General features: G+C 42.4%; 1 protein-coding gene across 1 annotated transcript; it reads right to left on the reverse strand.

Annotated features, from left to right (window-relative positions):
- Positions 1-201: 201 nt before the first annotated feature.
- LOC119308731 (RCC1 and BTB domain-containing protein 1-like) lies at positions 202-6,314 on the reverse strand. Its single transcript, XM_037584868.1, has 9 exons — positions 6,176-6,314; positions 5,172-5,430; positions 3,958-4,151; positions 3,808-3,855; positions 2,928-3,000; positions 2,297-2,468; positions 1,179-1,610; positions 880-1,071; positions 202-558 (listed from the first exon to the last, which is right to left on the reverse strand). Exons 2-9 carry the CDS (start codon positions 5,422-5,424, stop codon positions 480-482), a joined length of 1,443 nt encoding a protein of 480 aa, XP_037440765.1. The 5' UTR covers positions 5,425-5,430; positions 6,176-6,314; the 3' UTR covers positions 202-479.
- Between the last annotated feature and the right edge of the window lie 340 nt (positions 6,315-6,654).

A 6,654-nucleotide genomic window follows, 5' to 3' on the forward strand; every position in this document is an offset into this window, starting at 1 on the left:
GCCGCCTTCCGCTCATTCCATTCGGCTCGTAGGTCTTGGAGCCCATGAATGGGTATTAGTCGACAAACTTAAGACAATGCTTCAAGTACACCGTCCCGAAGATGCTCTCGATCAAGCCATCGGAGACAGTACCACAGTTATCACCACTTGAAAACGAACAACCGCCATATCCTAACATTTGAACAATAAAGCACGAAGTTGTTGAACAATAAAGCACGAAGTTGTGCGGCTTATCGAATTTACCGACCTTCTAGTTTGCAGGTATAGTTTCATGCAGTTCCCAACGTATACATGTTTAGGCTTGGAAGTTCATGATACACGGAGCCTCCACTCCTTTGTTACACACTTGGGAGACCACCAATGAGGTTTCAGGCAAGCAGAAAACAATTGCTACTTCCCGTGAAATAATACAACAGCGCCAATGCTTGAATCAATGTGTATGGCAAATGGAACCAGGACCACATCTATTCACTACGAGTCTACCCGGCTTTGGCCTCGATCTCTTCAACCATGTGCATTTCCATAAGTTCAGAGTCTCCTTGCTCAACCAAATGTTCCCTGCAAAATGCCAATAATAAGAAACGCCGATGCACAAAAATAAATAAATCAGGAGACCGTAAAAGAAAGGCTGTTCCAAAAAACTATGCACTTTAGTAGACAAAAAAGCAACGTCTCATTTCCGTCTGTTCCAGAAACTTATCCTTGGCAGACTATGCACTTTACTAGACATATGCTTGCTCTAGTTCTTGTAAATTGGCTCGCACAAATAGATTGTGCTTAAGTACTCTCACCCCCTTTTTGTACTGGATCGCAGAACAGATTGCATGAGAATTCAGCCACACAAAACACTAATATGAGCCAAAAAGAAAGTGTCCATACCTTAATTTCTCACACAGGCGTGCCAATGCATCAGCCCCGGTTCGTGATGCAACATCTTCTATTAGCCGAGCGTTCGACCTATTTACAGTCTCTGCTAGCTTAAACTCGCATAGTTCTTTTAAGGACGATGCATCAGTTAACACAGCTGAATGCCCGCCACCTGCAGCAAGTCTTCTCACCTCTCCAACACACCTACACCGCAGAAAAAGATTTCAGACTTCGCATAATGTGCTAATCAACTACTAAGAATAGTTACACATTTCACACTCAAAAAAGAGAGATGGAAGTAGGCAGCCTACCAATCAACCGGAGAAGGGTACCAAGCATAAGTAGATTTCTCATTAGCTGCCTGACCATAACTATTATAGCCCCATCCATATATACGTCCATCTTTCATAGATACAAGTGTGTGCGAGTGACCACAAGTAACAAGCCGGACACCTGATGGTATGACCAGGACTGGAATGTTACGAAGTAGCATGTCGGATCCATTAAGAGCGCATGAAAAGAAACCGTTCTGAGGTCCAAGCCCCAGTTGGCCCACATGTCCTCCACCCCAACCGTAGAGGGCTCCACCTTCCGTTACAGCACAAGAGTGAACCCCACCACAAGACACATCCCTAGTTACTATCCCTTCAAGGGCAACAACTCGCCTTGGGATCAGCTCCTTATCTCCAGACTGAAGTGAACGATGCCCAAGCTGCCCCAGGCTTCCAAGTCCCCATGTATACCTGCAAAAACCAAAGGTATTTACAACTAGAAATAAATGGGCCTACAAGATGAAAGGCTGAAGATCAGAAGCTGTTACAACAGACTGACTTCACATGAAGGCTTTCAAAAGAACATGCTCCAACCTGTACTGCAATGTCTCCAAATGATGCCATTTATAATTAAAACATACTCCAGCACGCACTTTTACCATTACTTCTTTCCAATATATATCAGCAGAAGTTATAGAAATTATATTTGAGTAATTTTTTATGACAAGTACTGTTGCCTTTTTCATATGAAAAATCTAAAGCATTCCAAGCATGGTTTATTAAACTATATCTATTTGGAAACGGGGGGAGTACAAGATAAAATCCAAGATAGTTCACACAGAATTCAGTAAACCAATAGACAAGTCATGATGTTATACTTTGCAGCTTCTAGCCATAAAGTATGTGACACATTTATTTTGCTTTAAGATGTGGAGAAGTGCAGTGATTTAAGTAATAGCAAAACTGCTTTTGACCGTATCGATGCCACTTATTAGATCACATGACACTAAGCTAAAAGATAACCATTGTGCAATGTTTGCTTCACAGCTGTTAGTCATGGTTAGCTCATCATAAATCAAGCTCTTCCATTTTGCCAACTGAAGAAACCACACCACTTCCACTAACAGCAGAGAACAGCATCCTTTGAGATGACTTACACCTCCCCGTTTTCTGATATAGCTGCTGCATGGTACTCTCCACATGATACTCTAACAATCTTCACTAGCTCGGGTGTGTCATCAAGGAACCTTGCATAAGCATTTAATACACGAGCTCCCTGCAATCCTTCAGAAGTACAACCTCTGCCAAGCTGACCATACTCATTGTAGCCTGGCTAGTAAGAAAATAGTATATATCTTGTTAATAGTGAGAAATGAAATAACTTAAGAACTGGCTCCCGTTTTGATGGAAGAACTGGCTCATGTTGCATGTTTCAATAAAAGAAATAACAGTCACGATAAGCTATCTTGTATATTAAACCTCGAGTTACGGTCACTAATCAAGGTTGTGAACAGCGATTTTGTTGTACGATTCTACGACTTCACGGTCTAAACTGATTGAACTGATTCTACTACAATTTTAGATTCTAACAGTTATTGATCCTACGATTTGCGATCTTACCATACAGTTCTGATCTGATTCTGAGAACCTTGGTCACTAGCGATTGACAAAGCTAGCACCAACATCCAAAGTTTCAGTCTAGTATGTAGACCAGTACGTCTTTCCTAAGAATTTACAAGTAAAACATGCGGACAGAAGATGGACAAGACTTTTAACATGAAACATTACCCCATGCTTGCAGCAGGCCATCATCCGATAGGGCCACCACATGAACAGCTCCACAAGAAACCTGCCGAATTACCTGTGAATGTATGACTGATATTTTCAGTGCCACGATATCACCTCAAACATACATTAAAAAACAGTGTCAGTAACATTTAAATCTGCCAACAGTTACTATTATTCATTTTGGGTGCTATTAGAGCATCTCCAGCAGGGACCCTTAAATCTGTCAGCTTATCCCCCAAGTTGATCCCCCCTCCTAGGCAAGTAACACAGGCCATATAATAAATTTGCACCCCGAGCTAAAAAGCAAAGCAATAGTTATTCCCTTGCACCCTCTCTTTACTTTCCTAGCAGTAGATGAATTTTAGGGTTTACCATCATCTGGTTTTCCATAACTGTCAGGTTTATTAAGAAAAAGAAACACTTTCAGGGGCACGTGAAAACAGCATACAAGCATATAACCTGCTAGGTGGGAAGTACAAATTCTACTAGAGATCTAATTTGGCAAACTAGGTGAAGTTTCCAAGTCCACCATAGACATTTGTCACTGGGGGAACAAATAGTTCATGGACAACACGAAAAAACATATCAGCACATGAGTATTGTTTAAACATTTGGTGTTCAGCTTCATACAGGAAATTAAGGATCAAGACCACGGGGGATTTGAATAAATACTTTCCTATATGGTGAAATGTATCTATGCATATAGTTGGCATAACTTATCATGTTTACTTCTGGACAGATGAAACAGGGTAAACTAAGAGGAAACATCAAATAAACAGGACTAAAAAAGAAGGCTGCAATGTTTGAGTACACAAACATTCGGTCTCATGAATCTACTTGAACTGTGCGACATAATTGATCCAGTGTAATTGAACTTTACCGTGTTTGGTGCAAAAGCACCCCAGTATAGGCGAGGGTAATCTGAGCCCTGCAAGGATCATTCAAACACAAATGCTAACTATTTTTGTGTTACAAGTTGGTTCTCAATCTACAAGGGACAGATTCAGCAGTACAATTAATTTAGGCAAACCTGATTTTGTCCCCAAACCCATAACCTGCTTCTCGATATTGAGCCATCATTTTCTCGAGGTTCAGCAATAGCAGCTGTACAGTGTGCACCACAGGACACCGATTTCACAAACTCAGTCGCCAGTGCATTGACCTTTTTAGGTTCCTTTGCACTCTCCTCTGTCCCATCTCCCAACTGGCCAAAGTCATTTGCACCTGTACATTTTAAGTCAAATGTAATCTGCTTTTGGAAGATTTCTAATCATGTTCACATATACTTGGTACTTTCTACCAAATTATAGACACAAAAAGGTTGCACAGTAGGGTGGAATCGGAAAAATATTACATAATAACTATCAGAATGTCATGTTATCAGAGGAGGCACCATGCTTCCAGACCTCCAGCTGAGAGGGCCAAGGAATCCTAGTACTACTCGGTTGCAGCATGATCTAGATGCCTTCAGCTCGAGTCCTTGTCCTATATGGTGTCTTAGTAGCTGCACGTTTAGCATAGGGAAGAGTCCTAAGTCCAACTTTGCTTCTGAGTCATATGAGTAAGGACAACCTCTATATAACGAGGCAGCCACCGTTCTTATGAATCAAGCTACAAAGTCTAATCACCGATCTCTATTTCTCTGCTTCTGCCTCCCATAATTTGGATGCCCTGTCCCTTGTGCAACTTCTGCTATCACAGCTCCGCCGACAGGACACCGCAAGGGTACTGGTCCACGGCCTCCTGCCTATCATGATTATCACCTACACGCAATCCATATCGCGACACAGAAGAACAACCGACTAGCCAGTTAAAAGGAGATAAATAAAATTGGTGAGACTGGTCTCAAAATGCCTAGCGAGTATGATGTGCCAAGTATCCATGAATAGTATAGTCCATTCACTACTAGGCAGGAACTTCTCCAAGCATGTAGCACTGACTAGTGGCAGAGCTTGCACCAAAAAACTGGATGGGCTGGGTGGGCCAGGCTGCAAGAGTACTCAAGGATGGCATTCTACGGCTCATGGTCTGGCTGTAATATGATGAAATGCTCCAGAGCTGGGTGGGCCATGCGCATGTAGCACCGCCACTGGCCCCGATGGTAAAAATCATCAGGGATAATAACTCAACTACAATATTTCAGATCCAAATATAACAGCGATGGCATGGCATTAATGGCAACACTCCCGCTTGATGGTTATCTAACACTCCGCAATATACAAGATTTAGTAAAGATGGACCTACCCCAGGTGAAGAGTGATCCGTCAGAAACTACTGCAGCAGTGTGCGCACGGCCACATGCAATATCAATCCATCTGAGGTTCTCGCCATCCCTACAGGTGAATAGTTTGGGAGGTAGGCTCTTGGGGATCCTCAGGTGGCGCTCCTTGCCCTTGCGTGCAGTCTGGCCACTCTGGTTATATCCCCATGTGTATATAGCACTCTTGGTTGGCATGCCAACAACACGCAAGTTGCAGATCACATCATCTATATCCATTGCTGTCTGTTCATCAAATGCAAAACAGCAAACAAAGTGACAAAGCGATGAGGACGAATCTATTCAGGTTGCTGATGAAGCAGTTTAGCTACAAGCGTCCAACTTTGAACAACACTTCAGTTACCCGGCACAGGAAGCATCAAAATTCACATCCCCTTTCAGGTGCTCAATTACGAAACGATTCAACTGGATAATTTGCAATAATTAAGCAGGAAGGCATTAATTAGAGGTGCCACTATTACAAGTAGGAAGCTTTTTACAAAAACTCCATAGTCCCACACATCAAATCAGTAATTTAATGCAAAAACATTGGTTAGGATGTGTAACCTCTGGTCTAGTTGGCCCCCAAAATAATACTACGATCTTTCGAAGTATTTCGAACCGCAGTACCAACTTTAGCTAAAAGGGCAATTCGAATTGCAAATTCAGCCACCAAGATTTCTATTTTATTTCTAACTGATAGTCAATCCAAGGTTAAAAATGTTCCCAACTTGCATAAAACTGAGACCCAGCCCCGCAGTCTGCCCAAACATTAGGACCTTGCTGAGGGGATTGCACAAGAATCAGATGATCAGGGGATGTGGATTGTTTCAATCAATCAATTGAACCCCCATATTTTTCATGAAAATAAGCCTGCTCCTGTTATTAGTACTATGACCAGTTCGTCAGGGTACATACTAAATAGACATTGGCGGCCGCTGAAATGAGAGCGAGAAGAACATGGATCCAAAGAAAGCTAGGGCTTTCTTACCAACAACAAAAGAAGGAACTACGGCCGGATGGATCTTCACTTGGGGCCGGAGTAGCAATCTCGCTTCCTTGGGCGGATGGGGGTAGGAGGTCGCGGGAGGACGGAGCGAGACTGCGGGGCCGACGAGCAGGGGATTCCCGATTTCTCTAGAATAGCTTCCGGATTCCCAAGTTCCGAGCGACAAGGGAAGGGAGAAAGCGAACGGTTCGCACAAAAAGTCACGTGCCGAACCCAAGGAGGACGGCCGCAGCAAATGGTGTGATTTTTTCTTTTCTGCCCGACAAAGAAGCGTCCAGCTTTATAAATTACTCCATCGATAAAGAAATATAAGAGCATTTATATCACTATTTTAGTGTTGTTTTCTAGATATTTCAACAAATGACTACATATAAAGCAAAATGAGTGAATCTACACTCTAAAATATGTCTATATATATCCGTATGTGATAGTCAATTTGAAATCTCTAAAAAGACAAATAT

The sequence above is a fragment of the Triticum dicoccoides genome, chromosome 5B (assembly GCF_002162155.2).
Source record: "Triticum dicoccoides isolate Atlit2015 ecotype Zavitan chromosome 5B, WEW_v2.0, whole genome shotgun sequence".
Taxonomy (NCBI): Eukaryota; Viridiplantae; Streptophyta; class Magnoliopsida; order Poales; family Poaceae; genus Triticum; species Triticum dicoccoides.